The 23,187-nt window shown below is 44.4% G+C and overlaps 3 protein-coding genes across 9 annotated transcripts in view; 1 reads left to right on the top strand and 2 right to left on the bottom strand.

The window, feature by feature from the left end:
* LOC310887501 (uncharacterized protein) overlaps nucleotides 1-22,015 on the bottom strand; it is a 36,005-nt gene extending 13,990 nt beyond the window's left edge. The window contains exon 1 of one of the 2 annotated variants that reach the window (XM_083813492.1): nucleotides 21,598-22,015. The gene's annotated coding sequence lies outside the window, so the exon portion shown is untranslated. The remainder of the gene's footprint in view (nucleotides 1-21,597) is intronic. The other variant, XM_083813490.1, reaches the window with a different exon arrangement.
* On the bottom strand, nucleotides 304-22,259 carry LOC310887444 (uncharacterized protein). 5 transcript variants are annotated; one of them, XR_014575729.1, is made up of 3 exons: nucleotides 22,077-22,259; nucleotides 7,207-10,224; nucleotides 304-1,133 (listed from the first exon to the last, which is right to left on the bottom strand). XR_014575729.1 is itself a non-coding variant. In XM_083813428.1 (2 exons), exon 2 carries the CDS (start codon nucleotides 1,110-1,112, stop codon nucleotides 747-749), a length of 366 nt encoding a protein of 121 aa, XP_083669554.1. In that variant the 5' UTR covers nucleotides 1,113-1,133; nucleotides 22,077-22,239; the 3' UTR covers nucleotides 304-746. The 5 variants fall into 5 exon arrangements, 3 of the variants coding, with proteins under 3 accessions (XP_083669554.1, XP_083669553.1, XP_083669552.1); XR_014575730.1 differs by lacking the exon at nucleotides 22,077-22,259 and adding an exon at nucleotides 21,151-21,579; XM_083813428.1 differs by lacking the exon at nucleotides 7,207-10,224 and having other exon boundaries at nucleotides 22,077-22,239.
* On the top strand, nucleotides 10,233-21,143 carry LOC310887447 (uncharacterized protein). 2 transcript variants are annotated; one of them, XM_083813431.1, is made up of 3 exons: nucleotides 10,233-15,808; nucleotides 16,022-16,105; nucleotides 17,755-21,143. In XM_083813431.1, the coding sequence occupies exon 3, from the start codon at nucleotides 17,776-17,778 to the stop codon at nucleotides 18,235-18,237; it is 462 nt and encodes a 153-aa protein (XP_083669557.1). In that variant the 5' UTR covers nucleotides 10,233-15,808; nucleotides 16,022-16,105; nucleotides 17,755-17,775; the 3' UTR covers nucleotides 18,238-21,143. The 2 variants fall into 2 exon arrangements, with proteins under 2 accessions (XP_083669557.1, XP_083669558.1); XM_083813432.1 differs by having other exon boundaries at nucleotides 10,233-15,886.
* Nucleotides 22,260-23,187: the final 928 nt, after the last annotated feature.

Genomic DNA, 23,187 nt, shown 5'->3' with positions numbered 1-23,187 from the left:
GCCCCTGCAGATGCAGTCTAGGACCTGATTTGCCTTCTCTGCAGCACCTAAGCATTTTAAATGAATCATTTCTTTGGAGTGCACAAAGCAGGAGCCTGGAGTTGAGAAATACATCAGAGATACAGCTGAAGTTTCTTGCAGCTGCAAATGGCCATGTTTCCCAGTTTGAGGAGGGCAAGGCTCTGAGAAAGAATCCAGGAGTGAACAAAGTTAACGACAACTTTCAGACACCCCACCTGTGATGCTCTTGATTTCAAGATATTTAAGAAATGAAAGTGAAAAATAAAACCAGAAGTACAGTACTGATGAAGCATAACTTTTAATATGAAAGGCAGATATACTTTTAAAGGTGTACAGGACAGAAAGACTACATTCCCAAAGACACATTACACCCTGCCTATACCATTCATTCAGAATACATCACTGCAACAAACATAAAAGCCAGATATTGCAGCAGCATTTCTAGAGTTTACATAGAACCATAACATTGATGAGAAGCAAGTTTTTTGATCCAACAGCAGATCAAGAGGAGACTATGGGACGTAAGAGAGCAAGCAGACACAAAGCAGGAAAAAAAAACATTTCAAGCACTTGGGCAGTGGTGCAGAGCACTCAAAGCCCCTGCAGAAGGGTGGCTGCTGGCGCTGGGGCTCTCTGCATCAGGAAACACCGCCACTGAGATTCGCCGTCAGTCCATGCTTGCCAGGCCGGGGTTGATCCTCACTTCAGGAACGTTCCCGCTGGGTTTAGCAGGGGTAGCAGCTCCCGTAGCCGTATCTTTGGCCGTATCGTGAACTGAAGGGGTAGCCGTAGCGGCTGCTGTATAAGCCTGGGTAGCCATAGCAGTCCCCATAGCCATAGATGCCCCTATAGCCGCCATACAGACCCCCATAGCCATAGCCATCCCCATAGCCATAGAAGCCCCGGGAACCGTACAGCCCACCAAAGCCATAGCGGTCCCCAAAGCCATAGAGGCCCCGGTAACCGTAGAGGCTCCCATAGCCCCGGTAGCCGCAGGGGCTTCCACAGTCGTAGCCCCGGTAGCCATACAGGCCCCCGTAACTGCAGGGAGAATAGCAGTCATCCTCGCACTGGCCTTGGAAGAAAGTCATCTTTCTGCGATGGAGGCAAACCTGAAACGCAGCAGCAGGGAGGAAAGCCAAAGTGAGAAACACTTCTAGGTGGTAACAGCCTCAGAGCCCAAAGCCTTCTTCATGGAAGACAGAAGCTAAATGTTGACAATTTCCTTGGTTCCTTATTACATCCCTTCTCCCATTTCCATTTTCTCATCTTCACCCAGCTACCATCATTAGCTTTCTCATTTATCCGTTCTTTTTAAACCATTTAATTTCCTTTCTTGCTTACCAGCTGGGGAATAGACCTGTTACAGCTCAAAACTTCCCTGCTGCTTGCTTCAGGATTTTTCTTAGTCAATATGGTAAGGAGTAATCAATCCTCAATTTCTTTTAGGAGATCAGCTTTGCATAAAGCTCTACATTCCCAAATCCTTCAAGACTGTCTTCAAGAGAGCTTTAAGTAAAGGTAAAGTTTAAAGTATCTGGTGTTTGCCATTATAACACACCACAACAGCTCCAAGACTTGTTGCAGTAATTCACAGATTTTGAATCTGCAAATTGGGAAATTTGGGAAATTGGGATCTGCAAATGCTAACAGCAAAAACAAGAAACTACAAATCCATTGACACATCGGAACATCAGTTTGATTTCCAGTCCTGCTAAACAGACCAGAAGACCTCCCTCTGAATAAAATAGGAGAATTATGGAGGAACCCAGTGAGGGCCGCAGCAGGGAAACCCTTCTGTAAATCTCTAAGTTCTCTGCAGAGCTGTCTGATAACCAGGAGCCGAAGATCCCAAGTACCGACAGGACCAGGAGAGTTTCAGCCCCAGCTCTAAAGTTCTGAGCCTGCCAGCTCCTGCACAGCAGTATGCACAGGTACGAGGCACGGAGAAATCTTACACTTCAGAGGAGCTGCAATCCCAACAAACTAGCAGACCAAAATCTCTAAGCCTTACAAAGAGACTGAATGGAGAAGAGGCTTACCGAGTTCACCAGGAGGAGGAAGGCAAGAGAGCTGATGGAGAGCCTGGAGCTCTGAACTCTTTTTATACTGTTTCTTTGCCCTCCTGGCTTATCTAAGACGCCCTGCATATTCAAAGAGTTTGTAGCCTTATTGGCTGGAAAACAAATTTGCCTGTACACGTCATATCTTCAATTAATATAATTTTCCTCATTGTTTGGGATTATTAGTGTGTTCTCAACCTCCCATATGTCACATATATTACAGGTTTCTTTCATCTTAAAATGTTCTGGGCCAACTACATTCCTGATACCATTTTATTGTCTCCACTGTCAAAACTGAAGTTTATTTATGTATTATATAAAGGCATTTGTAAGTTCCCAAAGCCATTGGAGGGAGATAAAATTTCAGTAAAAAAGTAAAATCTTCCTACATTTGGAAATATTGTTCATCAGAAACTCTGATGTGCTACGGCAGGGGCTTCCTGCTTAAAGGAAGTGCAAACATTTATTTAGGAATTTTCTATTAAGCTACTTAGCAACTTCAGCAAACAGGACCAGCACAAACTACAAATAAATCTTAATTGCATTCCTCCAAAATGTTCATGGTGAATAAAAGTCATGCTGCTACATGAGCAGAAAAAATGTTTTCAGCAAAAATACGAATATGGCATCGTTTGCACTTCAATTCGTTAGAGGACGTGACTCTGAGGTCAGCAGAATAAAGTGGAGAAAACAAGTATGAACTTGCCCTGGAAAATAATAAATGATAAGGATTTGGAGAGGTGTACTAAATACTGTTTTCCAAGGCTGGATGTTAATATTTTCTTAGCAAAGAATCGACCTCACACATCAAATATGGTACAATAGTGAAGAATACTAGAGATTGCTACAGAACTCCTTGTATGACCTTCACCTAATTTCTGACATTAATTTGAATATAAAATAAGGATAATAATGAGCAAGCAGGATGCTGAGGCTTCCTCAGAATTCTGAATACCAAAGCACTTCATAAACACTCATTAATGTTTTCAATTTGCAAAGTGTTGCAGTATTTAAATATTAATAGTTTGTCACCAAAAGACACCCCCAGTTTTAATAATATGGTCACTTAAAATATACATCAAGGTCTCTTGTTCCCAAGTCCTAATAAGGTGATGCACTATGTTTTACAAAAGTCAAAAGCTTAAAAAATAAAAATAAAAATAAAGTATATATTTTTCAAAGCAGGAAGAAATATTTAGAAACATTCTTAAGGCAGAAGCAGACAAATTTCTTCAAAATCAGTGTTGTGGAACTTGAGACAAAACCAAAGCCGCTGGCAAGAGGAGAATCCCCACCAATATCATCAGGCACTAAGTACAGGTCACGATGCTGCTGAACAGAATCACAGAATCATTTAGGTTGGAAAAGACCTCTAGGATCAAATAGTCCAACCTATAACCTAGCACTGAAGCACTACTTCTCAACACACCAAAACAAATGTATTCCTTTTCTCCCCTCTGTGTTGCACCATAGATGCAAAAGCCAAGTAAACGGTGTACCTACGAGCAGATTGCGCAACCGGTAATGGTCTAAACATCCCATCCATCCAACTACAAAGAATTCCATGCAATTTTACTAGAAATGTGCTGAGCCCATTTCTTCTTGTTTTAAGATGAAAGAAATTCTGAAGGTATGACGTGTGTCATCACATCAAACTTTGAAAATATGAAAATCGCTGACTCCGATTACATCAGTTGAAGGAATAATGCACGCAACAAGATCCATTGTATAACTAACACCTGAGTTTAGGAAGGTATATATACGGACCCAGAACTCCGAAGTTTTATTCGCTTCTCCTGAGTTCCTCTCCTCAGTGAACCGGGTAAGTCTATACTGACTCTACTCTACACTTTTTGATATATATATATATATTTGCGTGTATTTACACCTGTATGCATGTCTCGATAAAAATATTTATACGTGTGTGCATGGACATATTTAAAAGGCTCTGCTGTGTACATGCACATAACACTGTATACGTGCACATGTATACATGGATATTCTGTAAGCAGTTTCTTTTTCTCGTTTTGAAAGCAATTCCTTCACTGGAACTTGTTTTGCTCTTCCTGTGTTTATTTAATAGCAGGTGTTAAAGCACTGCAGAATGTAAGGAGCCAACATAATTTTGAAGTCATAAGTAATTTCCAACTCTAGATTATTTTCCTTAGGAGTGGGGAATTCAAATCCTTAGATAAAAAATTATGAAACATTTATTACTTTGACATCCTTGAAGGAAGTTCCTCCATTTCATTGTGTTCTTTGAGTTTATGCCAGGTTGAGCACCCCATGGCTCTCCAGACTGGGGGATGCATGAGATGTGTTGTCAGTCTGATGTGAATCAGCATCGCTACCCGAAGTGGCATATTTTTGTTTTATTCACATTTTGTTGACTTTGGAGGAAAGGTCAGCTCTCAATTGGTAAAAAGAATATTTTTTTTTTGTCAGCCAATATCAAAAGATGAGAACAAAGAGAAAAAAGCTTGGGCGGATTCAGAGGATTAGATAGATAAACAAGGCAGCTAAGAGGATGTAAAACCCTTAGAAGGGAGCGTGGTCAGCGCCAGCACATTTCCTTTGCTCCACCAGGGCTCTGAGCCTTCCCTCCTGCTGCCAGCAGCCAATGTGCTGACCCTACTCCCTGGTCTGTGTTTCAGGTTTACCCACATCAGCCAACAATGACCTTCAACAGGGACTTCTACTACGATGGCTACTACTCGCCATTTGGCTACGAAGACCAGTACAGCTTTGGGGGCCTGAATGGCTACCGATTCGGAAGCCCGTATGGCTTCTACCGGGACCAGTACCGATATGGGAGTCCATATGGCTACAGAAGCTTTGGGAACCTGTATGGCAGCAGAGGCTTGAATGTTTACGGGGGCTACTATGGGAATGGGGACTTCCTCAATTTTGGGTATGGCTACCCCTTCTTTTCTCATTTTGGCAACAGATACAGCTATTGAAGCTGCTATCTATGCTGAACCAGCAGAAAGAGAAACCAAGAAATGAAATGCAGGAGACAGATTCATCGCTAAGGTCACGGTGCTGAGAAATGCTGGGCCCCCACACCCCTGGCTGGGTTCAGTGAGGCGTGTGGGTGCCAGGCTTCGTTAGGACTACCCCATATGTAACCCTCTCATATCTTTAAGAATTTCTTCAACTATTACTCTAAAGGGCAACTTGAATTACAGCAAGTACTGAGGCACCTTTCCATCATGCTGATGGAAAATTGCCTTTTAAATTAATTCTCAGTCATTTTGTAGTGCCATAGTAATAGGAGCAGTCCTGTGTCAATGGGAAGCAGATTTCTTCAACTGCCACAAACTCCTCTTTGCTTCACAACAAACTTCTCCAAAGACAACATGTACAGAAGCTCCTGTTATACATTCATGCTGTGCTTCATACAGCAGTGAACAGGACTTATGAGAAAGTGTGAGCAAGAACCTTGTCCGGACTGCCAAACTCCACCGTTTCCACAAGGAGAGAGCATCATCTGGCATCAGACACACACTACTTGCTGAAGACCCTTTTGTAAAACTGCAAACTTATTCTTTCTGTAACTTCTTGGTCTGTTTCTCCATTAAAATGACTCTGCATAATATTATCAGCTGTCTCCTCTTCTCCCTTTGTCTTTGCTGACATGCCACTGTGAAGGCACCAGCAGCAGTGCCACTCCATACAACCATACAGTAAGAGGGAGGTCTAAACTCCACATGTTAGAGGACATCATATGTCCTTCAAAAATGCTCCAGCCCCAACTTGTTTCCCAAAGTAGGACGAAGTTCTACCTTATTTTAATTAACCTATGACCCTGGGTTTACACAACACTCCTCCAGAAAAGAGCATCAGCTGACTGTCTGCACTACCACACACATACACCTGGAGCAAGCTAGGTTCTATGTTTGAAAAATAATTTCCAAAAAAGAAAAATTGAGTGGAAGCTAAAATCAGGTGGTCTGCCAAGGAAAGACAGCAATGCTTCTTAAGCTTGGAGAAAGACACCTAACAGAAAAGACCGAAGGCAACTAAGCCATGACCATCAGCTGAAGAGATCATCTCCTTTGCAAACTGCACAGCCAGGTTATTCAAGCAGTTCCTGTCAGCCTGTACTGTGTCACCTTGGAACACCGAGTAGTCTTGATTTAGGTTTATAATATTAAAGATTATAATCTGGCATGAAACAAGGTGGTTCAACAAGCATAGCCTAGACATAACTGCATGGATCCCATGCAAGCCCAGTTATACATCAAAGACATCACCAGGAGTCAAAAATCTTGTAGAAGCGACTTTGAGGGGGCACCTCTGGGCTGATTTTTGAGAGATACCCTACATGGCTACCCCTTCTCTTATGACAGCCACAGGAACATCTTCTCAGCTGACATAGCTAAGTGGAGGAAAAAGTAAGAAACTAACCGGTGGAACAGACTGGGGAAACATTTTCATAGGCAGAGAAACAATGATAGTTAGCAGAATAGTCCCTGTGTTGCAAATGTTATTCCTCCAATCCAAAGCCCATTTCTTTATATCCTCATTGACGCTTTCACATAAAGCATTTGACCTTGAACTGAGCCAGAGCAGAGGACAAGCTCCACAGATCCCGTTTCTTGCCTGGGAAGGAGCAGCCTCAGCCAAGAGACTGGCCTGACCTGCTGCCTTGTTCCGAGCTCACCTCTTTTTGCCCCAGTTTGAGCAAGACAGAGTCAGATCAGGACACCCTGGTAAAACAGTAAGGATAGCAGCCTCCACCCTAGGCTCCTAGCAGGACACATGGGCAGCAAATCAGTACAACCTTTTGAAACTGGCAAAACCATTGAGACGCCTTTTATAATCCTTCTGCTAGCTGCTGTCAGCAGCAGAAAGGGCTGGGTTCCCCAGGGAAAACATTAAGAAAGGTTTGAGTCTCCCACCACAATAAATACAGCTTATCTCCCTTGGATGCCCTCAGGCACACAAGACTTTTCCCACCTGCACGCACACTGTGGAAGTGCTTAAGCACACAGATGCACAGGAAGAGGCAACGCAGGATAAAAGATGGAAAGCCAAGGAATTGAGTGAAATCCTCAGCTCATGCCATAACATCAGGTGCCTCTCTATGCTTGCCAATACAGCAGTGTTTATGTATTACCTGTTTCTTCCCTTCCCCACATCCCATTCAGGTTGCTACCAGCAGTGCTATTGCTTCTGACAGAGGGTGTGATCCCCACCCAGTGCCCAGGGAACTGGAACCACCTGGGGGCTATGACTGGACCCCAGCTTCCCCAGGCCTGTCACAGGGTCATCTACACCACTTCCCTCTATCACTCTGCTTGGAGCCACCTGGGCACCACCTCAGCTTCAGTTTTTGCCTTGAAGTTGCCTGAGCTCCAGTACAACTCCACCTCCATGGGCTGCATCCCCAGTGCAGTCACTGCAGGGCTCCCTGCCTTTACAATGACCAGACAGCTTTATCGCTCACCCATCCAGAACGTCAGGGTGACCCCAGAAGTCCCAAATCACAGAACTGGAGCGCAGACTATCACTTGGCCCCATCAGACAATAGCACTGATGCTCACTTCCCATGGGTCAGCCTTAAGGTCCCCAGCAGCTCTGAGCTTACACCTGTTCAGAGTGGTGGGTAAAGAGCATTTTTTCCCTGGTTTATAGGGTGTTATGCCCTAAGGCATAAGAAAAGTTGGATGATTAGAGGAACTTTGTGCCTGCCTGAGATCACAGATGATAGATGGCTAATTTAGTTAACAGAAAACTAACTCCTATAATTTTATTTAAAGTCCTGAATGCCAGTCTGAAGCAGGATGTATTTACTGCATGCATGTGGGAAATTACCAATTTAAATGCACCTTGTGAACAACCCACATGAGGCATGCTGCAGGACATATGCCTCTAGCACAAAGATTCACTGCCAGCCAGAATCACTTGTAAAGAGTAAACTTGCCTCAAATGAGAAATTGGACCTATATATGAGCAGGTTTAGAACTTTTTCAAAATACTTCTTGGAGTATAATAAGAAAAGGAAAGTGGCTCATGGGATAGTGTTGTGGTTTGAATTAATTAAAATTAACTCTGTCCTAACTGGAACCAGGACAGATAGGAACACTGGCTTCATCAAAAACAGCAAGAGATACAAGAAGTGCTTCAAAACACACTATATTTCGATGAATATTCTAAGGTTCATTATTGCATTATGAGACAAGATGTTAAAAATTTTTCCATTGTCTTAAAAAAACACTCCAGTATCTTGAGATACTTAATATCTTTAATCCTCTGAAAGCCTCAGAGCATTTCACATGAGTATCTTTTATATCTAAATGAATAGAAGGTGCACTATAAATATTTCCACAGAAATTCACTGGCAAAGCTTCCCACTTTTACTGACAACTTGGTGTTTTGTGGTAACTGCAAGTCTCAACTTATTACACAGAAAGGGCAAATTTAGAGGCCTCAATAATAAACTGGAGTTCATTTCCAAATATGCCATTAGCATAATAATAAAGATTCCTTCATCTGGCTTTTGAGGTTTGGGGGATTTCTTTTGTAGGGAAGGATTTATGTGGTTGGTGAGAACTTGGTTTAATCATCTCATCCAAGGCTCACCAGCAGTCAATTACATGCTATTACAATGCCTGTCCACTTTGTTTTCCTTACACAGGGAGAGCTCTCCATAGAGCAGCTACTCTGAAATAGTCCAGCACTCTCACATTTTGCAGTGCTGATTTATACCATTCCTTTAACTATTAATAGCTACGTAACACTTCAAAAACATACAATAGCATAGAAACATTGAAATGTTTATCATCTACAAATTATTGAGGAAATTCAAAATTCCATGAATTAATTCCACCATCCATTTCTATATGCCTACAAGAAGACTACACTGTCAGAAGGCACTGAGCAAAGCAGTAAAACCAGAAGCTGAACTTTTGGCTTCAGTTCCCTCTCCCAAATACCAATTCTCCTTGCACCTCTGCACCGAGGCATTCTGTTATGTTGAGACAGGGAGGTGAAACTGATGACATCAGGAAGAGAAGACCTCACAAGAAGCCAATACTGAGGAAGGAGCTTTGCAGAACCAGGAACAGAAGGAAAGATGTGTGCAGTGGTTTCATTAATGGACAGCTCTAGCAGAGGAGTTGCTGTAGAAGGGAGGTGCACACAACCCACTGCCAGATCTCTCCTGACCATCACTGTCCTGAAGCAGGCCGATAGGATCAGCTTGGGGCAGCAGGACAAAGGCACCTGAATTAGGAGCAGAGGAACAGACATGCACACACACACAGAGGCCAATAACATATTGCAAGGTCATGTTTAATGAGAAAGAAGCAGATCATACAGAGGCAGAATTATATGGTACAGATTACAAATTGCCTGTAACCTGTGATTTGATGTAAGGTGATTCATGTAATAGCTGATGTTGTTTCCCTATTGCAGAGACACGTAAAGCACAGAGCATGGGCTGGCTCACTCCAAGACCCTTTTTTATACCTCATTAGCCACAGAAAGAACCTACGAAGCAATCTAAAATGGATGGCAACCCAATCCCTTCACCTCCTACTGCATTACAAACGCAGTCCACAGCTTTGAGAAGAGAGTACTTAGAGAAAATGGAAGGCATTAGGAAAAATAAAAAACAACAGAAAGGGTAATATGAGAAGGATGTAAATGGATTCTTTTTCTTCAGAATATCTAAACATTTATGGATGCACTTAATGGCAGCTCCAAATGCTCAGCCCTGGAGCTCAGCCAGATATCTACATCCTGCTCATCCTCGCCTGGACGTTCCACTTCCAGCAGCTCCTCTGACTAAGTTTAGCATGGTCTGCAGCTTCCAACCGGGTACCCCCGTGCCCACCGGGCACCGCCATACACATGCGAGCCCCCAGGAGCAGGGGCACCGCTGAAGCCACTTCCAACTTCAGGGGCTCCCGCAGATCCCACGACGCTTTGCTGTGGGAAGGTGCTGAGGATGGGTCCAGGGAAGGTCACAACCACAGGTGGAGGGTAGATGACCACCCTTGAGTCAGGACACTGCACAACACAGGGTTCGTTGCAGCTGTCAGCAATGGGCTGCGGCGCAGCCACCCCACACAGCGAGGGGCTGCCGTCGGTGCACGGGCTTAGGGAGTGCGTCATTTGGGGGATGGTTAATCTGAAGTGCAAGGGAATATGATGAGAACAAGGCAACAATTCTTACAAGTTCCACAATCAAACATTAAAACAGAAAGCTATCAACAGGCTAGAGGGAAAGGCAGAATTTCATAGCTGGGTTCTGAGAAAACACCACCTGTAAATCTTGTATCAAACACAATATCTGGAAATGAGATTTAATGAAAAACTAATTGGAGATCATCACCCAGACAGTATTGGAAGACCTGCATGTACCAAAGCCAAGAGCTAAACAGTCACAAAGTGGTATAGATACATCAAGAAAACTTTGGTTTGATACAACGGAACATTTGCATAGGATTTACCCTCACTTAAAACTACAAGCAAAAACTTTCTTTAGAAAGAGGAATTCAAATCAAGCTTACCTACTTCACGAGAGAAATAAGAAAAATGATCGGGCAAGATCTGACGTTGAGTGTTTTTATACTCTTAGACTGCCCAAAGCATCTGAGTCACTTATGTGCACAGCATCCCAATCAATTACTAAACACGTTTCTTTTAAGACTTAACTTTGTTAATGAATGTCAATTGTTTTTAATAAATCGCTCTAATTATTAGCGTCCTTCCATTACCACCACCACCCCCCCACAACTTGGACTTCACTGCCTTCCAGTCTATTTCAAAACTTTACATAGAAGGGATATTGTGTATATTACAGAAAAACCAAGAGGTTTATATGGTTCATACTCGGCTCTCCTCCATGAATGGACTCATCCCTGGGCAAGCAGCAAACAGCCATTTACTTGGAAGAAAATGTACTGACCCAGCCCAGGAGGAATTGCAAAAGTGAGGGATATGCTGGGTTCTTGGCCTAGGGGTAGCCCGGTTCACAGTTCTGTGATGAAATTAGGCTAATATGGGGTCTAGTCAAAGCCCTGGCATTCTGTGGAAACCTTCAGAATGAATTTTAGAGTAATATATCCAAATAAGTCAGTGCTGCTCTTCCAATTAGACACCAAGCATGTGTGTCTTTAAACCTGCAAGCTTTTTAAAAAAGGGGAGAAAAAGTAAGGCTATATCTTATATGAAATTTTATCCCATACTCTGAAGCTATAAACCATGACCTGATTAAGAAAATGAGACAAAAAGGCAACAGATTGGGTGTGGCTCATGCAAGACCTTGTCAGGTCATTTTTTTCAAAAAGTCATTTGTTCAATAAAAGGACACCTAAATCCATTGTAATAATACACGTTGCACATCTAGAACAACGAGTAGAACGTTCGTGTTGGAATCCCAATTGCTGATGAATTGCAACTGCCAGCAGTTATCATCGGCATTAAACACAGCAGTATGACGGATGGACGCCGAGGAGGAGGTTCACCAACACTCTGTACCAGTGTCAGCAACAGACGCCAAGTATGGAAACGGCTTGTGCCATACAGATGCTCTCTACCAGCCCCGGTGGGCCATGGAGGATGGCAACTTGTCCACTCTGATTTACACTGTGCTTGAAGTCAAAGATTTTGCTACTTTCATGGCAGTAGAGAAGACTTGTAAGGGATGTTTTGCTATAGTAAAGCCCAGCTCAGAGCCTTCCCCTTCTCAACAGCAGCATGTTCTTCTCACAAGGAAAAGGCTTCCATTGGGGGAGTTAGAGATGGACATGGTAACACTGCAGAATAATTTCTGCCTTTCAACAAAGAGGGAATCTCATATATCAGATTGGCAGAAAAATGACTCAGAAAGAATACTAAACCCCATATGCTACCGTGGGGTAGAAACCCCTATCGAGTTTTTCACACAATAGGAAGTGGTCTGGTTGCTCTCCTAGTTTAATTGCGTGCTGAGATTTATCATCACATCGTCCTCGGCGACACTGAAACATTTGTCATTCGTTTGGAAAATTAACTCTGCATTTTCTATAATTAAGTGTAACCATGTGAATTGCAACACACGCCTATCTCAGCTTAAATCAAATAGCAATTTAACCTTAATGTAATTCCTCAAAAAAGGTGGAATTCAAAGCCTAATCATTATTTTCAAGTTAGCCAACTGAAGATAAAAGCAAGTCTTAAGTCTTATTTTAAAAATGTATTATTAATATTGCATTGAACAAAATCTAGATCATTAATCTGAAGCAAGATGAAGCCACACTGCTGGAACTAGTTTCCTTCTCTGCTAAGCGCTGCTTACAGTTATTATCACTGCTAAATCCATGTATCTGAACACAGAGGCTAACAACACTAAGAGTAGGCACGCAGATGCTCTCTGAAAGCATTCTCAAAGCACAACAGAAAAGCTCATTAATGTTCTACACAACTGATGTTGTCATACAGATGTTTAACAAGAGTATTACAACTCCCAGCTCAGGCACCACCAGAGAAGACAAAGAAATAAAAGCGATGAGTCAACTGCTGAACCATAGCCAAATCTCACTACACCTAAGCTGTGTCCAGAAGTAAATGCAGCAAAACAACACGCGCTCTGGCTCAATTTACCAGTTTAAGCAAATTTAGGAATCAAATTTTAGCACCTAAAAAAAGTAAAGATGCAAAATAAATATAAAAATTGTCATCCTCGTGTCAAGAAAAAAGAGAAAACACCTATGATGCAGACAAGCCATCAAGCACCCAAAGTGTTGACAGAACATGGAGTTATTCAGGATTTAGATAAAACATTAGGATTCTTCCAAAATATTTTAGCCATCTACCTGTAAGGGTATGCAGGAAAGATGTTTAAAACCCTGTTAGAAACCTCAGACTAAGCTTCAGAGATATGTGGTCTCACTGGTGTTTTCTCCACAGCTGAGCTCAAACTAATCCTTGTGATTGAACAAAAAGATGGTATTTTAGTTGATTCCTGCTTCCCACAGAGCAGCCCTACAAATGAAGCATCAACACCAATTCTCCCTCACCCCACAAACCTGGTGGAGGCAACTCCAACGCCAGCTTTAAAGACCAAGGTAGTGTTCACCACAAGAGCAAGAACCCTCTGAAGACACACATTTGGCTATACCACACAAAAAGCTGGCTTCGTGAGTCAAATCCATCCCAGAGACTAAGGAAACACTGCAAACATATATGAAGTTTAAAACTCCAGAAACATTTGTGGTTTTGTGCACACACCACAGTAGGTGAGGCAGAAACCTTAGAAATAATTGCATCAATTACATGTTGGCTCTGGCTAGTAAGGACTTTGTGCCCAAAAAGGTGTTTTCTCTGTGAGACTGACTATATAAAAGCCATCCAAAGCTCAGATTTATTAATTTCTCTTGATTTCTTCTCCTCAAATGAGGTACATGTGATCAGCACAACTGCTTTATAACCACCAAACTCCAACTAATGACTAACGTAAGAGGCTGAGCATATTTAACTTCGTGACAAAGAAACTAGACAGGAGAAGCCACCAAGGTTTTTCCCACTTTGTCTTGAAGTTAGAAACACTTAAAACGCTGTGAAGAGACAGTAGTTGCAGGGGGAGCCAAACCCATTTGTACGCATGAAAGCATAGAATGAATAATCTGAAATTGAGGTAAAATCTCCTGAAATCCTGGAAGCATGTTTTTCTTAATTTACTTCAGACAGCTGTTGTGCTCTCTACTTTCCCTTTACATTAAAAGTTACTTTGCATTTACTGTTGCTTTTTTCCCCTCAAAGAAAAAAAAAAAAAGCTTTATAAACAAGGCTTCAGATATCCCATGAGTAAATGTCCAGAGCTATTTTACTTCTCAATGGCAAGCCATGCAAGCTTGATGCCCGTTTTCCAAGAACATGAATGTGCTGCAAGCATCCCAAGACAGCCAGGATGCCTGCCCTGCTACACAGCCACCAACAGCTTCAGAACTGTTGCCCTGTGGACTTACCCAAACCTATCACTTACCACTGGCCTGGCCTCAAACCACCCAGCAGCACTAAATTATTCTGCAGGGAATGACACTTTCCCATAACTTAGCCTTCCATTAGGTGCTTTGAATTTTATAGATGTCAACTACAGATGCAGTATGATCCAAAGAAAAGACAGAACTTGGGCTCAGCGTCACTAAAAGGGCTCGTAACTACTTCAGGCATATGGGACATGGGCTTTTCCCACAGAAATACCCTTCGTACGCAGCACACCACTGCAAGGGGCTCTCAATCCGTTATGGACTGGTCTTGAGGCTTCTCATTTCTCCATGTGGTACTTCATGCATTAACATTTAAGTCACAAGCCATAAATTCACCAGGAAAGGTGAGAACCAGAGAAATACTCATTTTTCCATGGCCAAGTGTTACTACCCAGCAGCTGAGGCTCTCCATGCTGTTAGGAGCTACACAATGAGAGGTGAAGAACCATCATTATCTGCTACATTCTGGTGCTACGCTGAGGGAAACACAGGGATGGTACTGCTAACAAAGGCTCCTGCCTTAGCTAAACTTGGCTAAATTGACATGGCATTATCTGCATGCCCACTGGGCGAGGTATTTTTTCCCCTGGAGCAGGCAGTATTGGCTACTGTTTGGCACATCAAGATGAAGCACTGGCCTTACTGCCTGTGTTCATCCTTTCGTCCCAGAACAAGGGGCTGCAACAAGAACCAGTTTGGGGATATGGCTGCATTCCCCTTCACATTATACAAATTGGTGTATTTTCCAGTTATATAAAGTCATTAAACTAAGCCATTAAAATCAGCTGGTGATACTAAGGAGATACTCTGGGCTGCAAAAAAGAAAAAAATGGAAAGAACAGTGCATTTTGATAGAACTGTAATCATGACTCATGGCATGACCTGTATGAGAGCCTATAACAAAGCTGAGGTATAGTGTGTGTATTGATAAATTAAGGCCCTTCCAGGTCCCACACCTGTGCAGGCCCACATTTACCCACACATAAAACTAGAATAGCACTGACAGAGGCCATGAAATGGCATCTTCATAACAGGACCTCTTGGAACTCCCCACAACCACTCATTAAAGTTTTACATGAGCAAAGGTCTTCAAGCTGGACTCCACTATAATGAACACAGGCATCAATTTAAAGGATGCGTGTCAGGACATCCAAGGCTACTAATTACATTGCATGCAGGGAGCAGCTCCCCTTCTGACAAGCAAGCATGATGCACATGGACAGGCAGCATCCACATGGGCACAGCAGAGGTCCAGGTGCAAGCCAGCAGCTGTTGGGGTGGCCAGAGTAAACCAAATGGGGGTGATTAGAAACACTCCTCCCTTGCCATGATTAGTTCCACCTAATACTCCTTGTTTCTCACCCCAGGAACCTAATGGGATGTCCCAAACACAATTGCTGATGAGTCTGATCAAACCACAAGCTACTTGTAGGAGCACAGCAGCCCACGTAAAGCACTGCCCCCACAAACAGCTTAAATCCTTGACAAAGCTATTTTTTGGAAGTTTAGCTGTGCCAGTTTCCAAGCAGATTTCGATTTGTCACAGTACTAGCCCTGGCTGCGGTCCTGTGAGGTTTACACACCCATGAAGACAGCACTGGCTTGCATGCACACACCTGCCACTGGCCTTGTTTCCAGCTGGAAAGAGCAACCAGGTGCAAAGCCTCATAAAATCTGGGATTCACTCGGTAGCTTTGAAGGGCACTAGATCAGACGTACAAGTAGCTGAGTGCCAGGCTTTGGGTACGTCTCTCTCAGCCTTGCTTATCCCTTACTTATCCCATAAAGATTTAAAATTGAAAGAACCCAGCAGGGTGTGAGGTACATTTCATGCTATTTGGGGATCAGAATATACTAATAATCACATATGAGTAAAATAATTGCAGCCAATGAAAAAGCTGCATATGAACACATTTTCTCCTGTATTTAATTAAGATTTGATATACCATTGCTCAGGTTTTCCAGGCAGTCTAAAAGACCATATAAAACCCACACATCTCCGAGCTTTCAATCCAGTTCTTACTCTCCTCTCTGAGCTCGGTAAGTTATTTGCCTATTTCTATTCTAACTAGCTAAATGTCCTTCTGTTGATGCTTTTAACTCATACCTGAATCCTGCAAAAATAATCTGATGAGAAATAAGTGAATTGTTTCTTTTGAAGAGTTTCTCTTTGCTAATTTATATTTGTTGGCATAGGTATGGACATTCAAAATTAAGCCTAAGATTTATAGAACCTAACTCAATTTGATGTGATGTTTCCACTTTGATCTGGCAATTTAAGTATCTTTATCTTTAATCCACTTTAAAAATTCTGAATTATAAATTTCTCCTCCTATATTAGAGATCTTTCTCCTTATTTCAGTAGCTTGAGTAACTTTCTGTGGGCAGCTGACCTCTACGATAGTAATCAGTCTGATGTAGATGGTTTCTACAATACCACAGAGACTAATTTTTTATATAGAAGAACTGAAGGAAAGCTTGGCTCTTGTATCTTTTGGAACCTTTTATAGACTTATTTTTCTGGAGTTTCTGGTGGTTTTGATTTTGGTTTTTAAATAAGAGCTGGGATTACTCACTTTCAAAACATAGCTAGAAAATGCTGACCCCTGGCCTTTCTCCTGTTTCTGTAGCTAGGTGTGAGTTGACTCCTTTGTAAACAAGTTGTGTTGATGGGACCTGACCCTTCAGAGCTTTGTTCTCAGAGCAGTGCTGCCTATCTGCAAAAGCAGCTGCCACCAACTTGCAACATCCAGACACCCAAGTGCCATTTGCTAGTGCTGAGCAAAGCTGATTTGCAGTCAGATTTTGAGTTTTAATTAGGAAATCCAAGGCCTCAGCACTTCTCCACACTCGGTCACATCTTTGGACAGACACCTCATGCCTTCCAAGTGTGACAGGCAGCTCTGATGTCCCCCAGCTGGGCAGTGCCTCTCCTCCAGCAGCCAGCACAGACTCTGCAGCCTCCTGCCCCCAGGTGTCTCTGTGCCAGCAGTGCAGGGAGCACCACAGGCTGATGCAGGCAGGGCACAGCTCTAAGCTGACCTCCAAGATTCTTGCAGCCCTTGCTTCTACTGGAGCAAATTCAGGAGAGAAAGACCAAGAGAGTGCAGCATAGCTGGTGAAGCAATCATACAACTGATCCTGAGATGAAGAGAGTTACATTTGACTTTTTACTTATCTAGGACACTGGTAGCTTCAGCCAGATTTTCAAAAGTTGCTTTGTCCCCTATGAACATCGGGCATCTAAAAATAAAGCTCCTGCCACATTACCCTGTCTACTACAGAGATAATCTTGTTTTGCAATTCAGGTTAGTGTAAAAGGCAACACTTTTGCTTTACCTAATGCTAACAGAAAGTGATTCCAGATTCACTTGAAGCATCTGGAAAGCAAATAGCCTTTACCACAAGAGATGAGAACCTCAGCACTAGCCCTAGGTATGCCACTGCTTCAGTAGCTGAAGCATGCAGGTCACTTTGCAGCTAAGCCTCAAACTCCCCTTCTCAGGATAATAGTTACCTACTTCACCTGAGATCTGAAGGCATTAAAAAATTGTTATTTAAATGCAAGGCTGTGCAGTTTCTGCTCCAGAGATGAGGACTGAGAGTCAGAGCAGCACATTCAAACAATGGAAAGACAGCTCTGATACAAGCAGCAATCTACAGGGAATTAATTTACCTTTATTTTTTAGCTTCATCTCCACCCCGGGACAATGTCTTACTGGTACCAATACAAGCAGCAGTGCATCGTCCCCAGCGGATTGAAGTGTGCCACCCCTGTGTTCACACAGTGCCACAGCCCTGCTGTGGTGAAGTCCATGCCGTGCACATCATGTGCCTCCATGGACGCCAACCTGTGCGCCGCGAGGAAGATGATGCAGAGCAGCCCCAAGTGCCCCACACCATGCACATCAAGCTGTATCGAGAAGCACATTGTGCAAGGCCACTCTTCCTCCTCCTCCTGTAGCACCAGGTCTCCTGAGCTGTGCAGCATGGTGTTCCCCCAGCCCCACGTGCAGAGCGGGCAGCATCTCTTTGTGCCTCAGTGCAGACAGCTGGGCATTACAGAATGCCCCCAGATAGGCAATCCCATTCACGTAGGCCAGCAGAGCTCGTATCCTTGCTCCTCATACCAGTGGTCCGACAGCTACCACTACCGCTGTGGGCAAAGTTAAGCTCCAGAGAGGCACCCACAGAACAACCAGGTGATGGAGAGCAAGATGCACACCCGCAGCTGAGTTCACAGGCACAACTCCCGGAGGTGCAACTCACATCTCTTGCTGCAGTCACTGGGGTTGTGGGCAACCTGAAACCCTAACAGCCAGCCCTCTCCACGGTATCCTCTGCATTAGATTTAAAGGTCTCATAGCTTCATATCTACAGCCGGCTCAGCTCTTGACTGTCTTAAGACTGCTTTTCTATGACTGCTGGTGTAAAGGATATGTGAGTTTTACTACAGGCATAACCACTCACATGAATGACATTGCATCAAAGTGGCATCAGCTAGCCCAGAGTCAATAAAAACTAGGTCCTTCTGTGCTAATATTGCTAAATACACATTTTTCTGCTTTCAACTTTGTTCCAGAGGAGGTAGTGTAAAAGAAACTGGTTTTAAGCGTTGTGCTTTGTTCTACATGCAACTAGCAAAAATAAACAAGTAAAATGGTGAAAAACAGAATGCAGCTTTCAAGTCAAGGGGATCTACTGTGTGAAGCACCTCACTCCTGAAGCACTTGCTACCTGAAGATCCACCTCCAATGTACCTCCTGGAATAATGGAAGTTCTTGCTTTATAGTCCACATTACTTTATTCTGTATGGTATATATGCACCATTTCTCACATAATAAAGCCTCTACTGCATCAAACCAGCCACTTTTTTTTTTTTAACCCTCCACCCCTAATTCAGCTGCCTCCAATGTGACAATCCCCAGTTGTAAAGCAACCATGGAGAGATGAGCACTGCTTCCACCTGCACAGGTAACAAACACTCAGCTCCCTACAGCACATCTCAAAAGAGCTTACAGAAAAAGCTGAGACAGCTGTATGACAACTAACACATTAAATCAATAAACTAGCAGCAAATGCTGGAATTAAATCCAGGAGTCATGTGTCAGAGCAGTGCTCTAATACCTAGACCACACTGCTCTATGCAGTATGCCATTAAGCTATTTGCAAATTGAGGTGGTGTGACCCCACAAACCAATAAATCTCAATTAAATTTACCCCCCAATCATTCCTACTGCATTTGTAAACTAAACTCCAGAAATTCTTCTTCCATCACGTGTTTAGGGCTTGATTCAGGGCAGACGCAGGAGCCGCAGAGGCACGCACACGTCCCAGCACAGCACAGCAGCCAAGAGCTCAGCACAAAACACTTGGGCTGTCAAGAACCCAGAGCAACTACCACCCAGCCCTGCAGACAAATGCATTGGTACAACAACAAGCTACAGCAGAAATTTAGATTTGCAATGATTTTTCTGCCAGCCAAAATTGAGATTCTCAAATAACATGTCACCTGTGACAAAGTTAGGTAGGCTACAGGACTCCAAATTCAGTTTGAGTTGCATAGCAGGAAGCATCTTTAAAAAGAGGAAAAGGTTTGAAGCTTAAAAAGAGCAGAGTGACCATCTTGGAGCTGAAAAGTCAGAGGCAGCAGCTCTGAAGTGGCATGACTTCCCTGGAGTCAGCAGAGGCTAGGATGACTTATGCCTTCTCCAAATCTGCCTACTAGGAGAGAAATAATAAAGCTGTGCTCTCCACCAAGCAGCCAAAGGGCATGTCTCTAATGTGGTCGCGTTCAAAGGCAGGCGAAGCTGCTAGGCAATACCTAGTGAGGGGAGAGCTCTCCCAGTCCCTCTCCTGGCTGTTACCCTATGGCCCACAAATGCGGCACATCAGCAGCTTGGGGTTGCTGAAGTCACATGAACAAAGGAGCCTTTCTGCATTCCCCTGTCACAGCATGGAGCATCTTTCTTCGTGGCTTTTCACCCACACCTTCAGGCTACACCCAAGCCTCTAAGAAGTTCTAGATAGTCAGAGGTTTCAGGGCAGTGTACTCATCTGGTGAATTTCCTTTTTTTTTTTTTTTTTTTTAAGAGCTAGCTTGATGATCTGAGGCCAGCAATCTACATCACTCTCCTGCAAACTCAAATATTTCTCATTTACCCAGCTCTGCTGAGCTCCACCACTTCTGGAGGTTGGTATTGCACTGAAAGTGCATGCAATTTGTATTTTAATGCTTCTGTGCAATCCAGCTGTCTGCTCTTTCAACAAGCTGGGCGGCAACTGTCAAGTTTTTTATTATTCCTTATTTAAAAGGGGGAGAAATTAGGAAGCCATTAAAGCGTCTTTGCCATTCAGGAACCTCTGTCACAATTTTCAGAACTTTCTAGAGGCAGACAGATACATCAAGCTGCTTAAGTCCAAAACGCCTCACAGCCAAGCTGGCCCAGCCCAGGGTCACAGGGCACATTAGGTCGGAGCCACGCAGCAAGCATCACAGCCCGCCAGCAGGGCCGCCCTGCCCCAGGCACAGGGCAAGGAGCTCAGCCTGGTCTGCATTAGCCACCCAGCCCTGCCCTCGGATGCTCATGGGCTGAAAGCAAACAGCAACTCCACTAACTAATACGAAGGTTACTCTTGACAATTACACCCTAGGTGCTCTATAACTAAAGATTTTAAAATCAAAAGAATCTTTTGAAATGAAAGAGCTTTTGGGAATATCAGCTCTGCTGATACACAAAGCTTTAACTCAGCCTCACATTTCTGGGACTTCTCAGAGGAAGCAGCAAGTTCTCACCAGGAGTCAGCAGGACCTCAATTATTTGCAATCAAAAGCTGACTCCACCAGGGTGAATTTGTTCCCTCCTGATTGGCTTTGGCATGCCACACACCTACACTTCAAAACTGAGCAGGAAGAGCAAGAAAAGGGCTGCAAAGGAAGGATGAGAAATGTGATTTACAGAACAGCGCCATCACCTCTACCAAATAAGTCTAAAGTCCACCAAGAGTATCTCATAGCTAGGGATTTGCTTTTTAGTCCCTCATTTTTTGTGCAATTCAAAAGGATAGCACTTTGGTCGTTTTACCTCCATATCATAAAAAACGCTGCCTCCAACATCCAGTAAATCATCCAAAACCACTTCCAGCAAGCAGCAGCCATCTGTTCTCAAGAGAGCAGACCCCCAGGCTCCTCACCCAGCCCTGACTGCATCAGGAGGGGGCAGAGGGGATACACCCCCAGGCAGGCAGCTCCCTGCACACCCCCCAAACCAGCCCCAGCCCTGCAGCTGCAGCCCATCAGCTCTCCCCATTGCCACCACCTGGCCAAACTCAGCCAGTTTCTTGCATTTAGCATCAACTAAATGCATAATTAAACTCAGCTGTCTCATTGCATTTAGCATCAACTATTGCATTCAGAGTTTCTTACTACTTTTCAAACATTTTTGCGTTATCCTTGGAGCCACCTCTGTGCTGGCCAACCTTACATGGCTCAGGAGCTGCGGATTTTTTTTTTTCCTCAGTGCATTACCAACCTGCTCGCCTTTTTAACAGCCCAGCTTGCTTGAAACTCAGTTGCAGCTGGGCTTTGTTTCCCTCCGGAGCAGGCAGAACGGCTCCTTCCCCCCGCACTGTACCAGGGCGGGGGGCGGTATTTCCGTGCAGCTGCCCCCAGCACCAGGTTATCAGGGCGCAGAGGCTCCAGCTCCAAAATCCTCCCTGCTGGGGATAGGGGGAGGCAACAGAAGGATGGAGGCAGACCTGTGGCACCTGGGGGGGGGGGCCTTCGTGGCCTCACAGGGGCCAAAAAGCAAGCAGCAGCCTCAGTCCCCCGCCCCCGCCACCCCCCAGCCCAGGCACCGGAGAAGGAGACCCCACAGAAGCAGCCAGCAGAGGAAAAAAACAGCGAGAGAAAGACGAGAAGCAAAAGCTGCGAGACTCCCGCAGCTGGCGGCGAAGTGTGCCCCCCCCTGAGCCCCCCCCCTCCCCATGCGCTGCAGTGGGAGCCGGGTACCTGCGGAGGTCCTAGCGGGGCGGCTTCTTCCTCCAGCAAAGGGATCCACCGAAGGTTCCCCCCCCGCCAAGGAGGGCAGTCGGGGGGGGGGGGGAGCGGCCTTTCTGCCCCGGTATTTATCAGGGGCAATTAGCAGCTCGTTGCAGCTCCGGGGGGGTATTGAGCTGGTGCCTGGGGAGTTGGGGGGGGCCGAGGGGCTGCTCTGGCTGGGGGGAGGTTTAGGGCACAGCATCGGGCACTGCTTTCTTTCTGGGCCCAAATCTTGTTGCATCAGACGCTGAGTGAAAATCCAGTAACAAATCCTAACGTGCTTTTTGCTCTTAAAGTGCTTGAACAGCAAAAAATAGTCAGAGAATCAGAGCATTCCAGGAGCTGAATAAACTAAGCTTTGCTTCAACCCTGTTGTGGTGCACGTGCTTTTTAAAAAATAAAATAAAATGACCCCTTGTTTTTTTGAGTGGGGCTCCTGTGCTTTGAAAGATAATCAATGGGTTTGGTAGTTCGGGGAAAAATTATAAAAGCTTGGTGAGAACCACTTTCAGAGAGGCCTCCTCATGTGCCAATGCGATTCTTCTAGGCCTCTGATCACTCCCATGGGAGTGGGAGCTCTGTGGGGTTGCAGAGGCCCCGCTTCTTCAGAATAGTGTTTTCACATCTTGGCAGCAAAGGGCATGAGCTGGCCCAGAAGTACATGAAGAAATTACAGCTAGAAAGAAACACAAACCAAGTTTTATAGCTTTGGCTGTGGCTTCAGCATGGCAGCTAGGAGTTTCCTCATGGAAAGCTGTTGGGCTATTAACAATTATTTTTAACAAGCACGTTAATTTATTTCAGTGCTAACTCGCTGTCCTAGAGCCCCATCCTGTGGCGGTGAGGGTGCTGAGCCGCGGGGACCTGCTCCCTCCTTGGTCCCCACCCCTCGCTGCAACTGCTTGTTGTCACCAGTGGATGTGTGAGCAGAACCTGGCTGCTGATGGGGTGGGTGGGCTGCTTGCACGGCACCTGCAGGAGCCCTGATGCTCCCCAGGGACCTCTGCAGGGCCTAGACCCTGCTGGCTCTTAGTAAAAGGGGCAAAACTTCACCCACAGCCCTGCCACAGTTTCCCTTCTC

This window comes from Anser anser (assembly GCF_964211835.1).
Source record: "Anser anser genome assembly, chromosome: 28".
NCBI lineage: Eukaryota > Metazoa > Chordata > Aves > Anseriformes > Anatidae > Anser > Anser anser.
The sequence above is the reverse complement of the archived record's forward strand: the minus strand, read 5'-3'. Positions and strand labels throughout refer to the sequence as shown.

Excerpts from the sequence above, each read along its gene's own strand:
- LOC310887447 (XM_083813431.1), top strand. The coding sequence starts at position 17,776 with ATGTCTTACTGGTACCAATACAAGCAGCAGTGCATCGTCCCCAGCGGA.
- LOC310887444 (XM_083813426.1), bottom strand. The coding sequence starts at position 2,171 with ATGCAGGGCGTCTTAGATAAGCCAGGAGGGCAAAGAAACAGTATAAAA. Across the intron at positions 1,134-2,063 it reads TCCTCCTCCTGGTGAACTCG|GTTTGCCTCCATCGCAGAAA; the intron begins GTAAGCCTCTTC and ends GCTGCGTTTCAG.